This window comes from Plecotus auritus, assembly GCF_963455305.1.
Source record: "Plecotus auritus genome assembly, chromosome: X".
Classification (NCBI taxonomy): Eukaryota; Metazoa; Chordata; class Mammalia; order Chiroptera; family Vespertilionidae; genus Plecotus; species Plecotus auritus.
In genome coordinates, this window is record NC_137784.1 from 1570117 (window position 1) to 1570584 (window position 468).

Below are 468 nucleotides of genomic sequence, written 5' to 3' on the forward strand. Positions count from 1 at the left end.
ATGGCCCAGTTCCCACCGATGGTCCACGTCACCTCCCACCCGGCCTGCCTGAGGATCCGGGGGCCCTCTGTGTACGAGGACCAGGACGAGCGCCCGTGGGTGCCCCTCGTCATGGAGACGGGAAGTGCCCTCCAAGTCCAGTTGCGCCAGGAAGACCCCAGTGAGCACGTGGCCCTCACCAACCAAGAGCCCTTCAGCATCATGCTTTGGGTGTGGGACCTCTATCCTGGCGGCCAGGACCTCGACTCCCTGGGCCGGTTCTGGCGCATCGTGCACCACGTCCTGGACGATGGCTTGGAGGAGATGATCCTGGAGCTGATGGCGGACCCGTAGGACACGTCATGGGGTCTCCCCCGGTTCTTGTGGCCCCGAGTCCCAGTCCTGCTGGTCTGAGTACAGTTCTGTTCCCCCCCCCCTTTTTCTTTAATCAACTCTGGTGTCTGTCTGCCACCCCCGGGTCTGGGAGGG

At 63.9% G+C, this 468-nt stretch overlaps 1 protein-coding gene across 1 annotated transcript; it reads left to right on the forward strand.

The window, feature by feature from the left end:
- Positions 1–333, forward strand: LOC308239469 (T-cell leukemia/lymphoma protein 1A-like; the record flags this gene model as incomplete). Its single annotated transcript, XM_080652273.1, has 1 exon — positions 1–333. One exon carries the CDS (start codon positions 1–3, stop codon positions 331–333), a length of 333 nt encoding a protein of 110 aa, XP_080508399.1.
- Between the last annotated feature and the right edge of the window lie 135 nt (positions 334–468).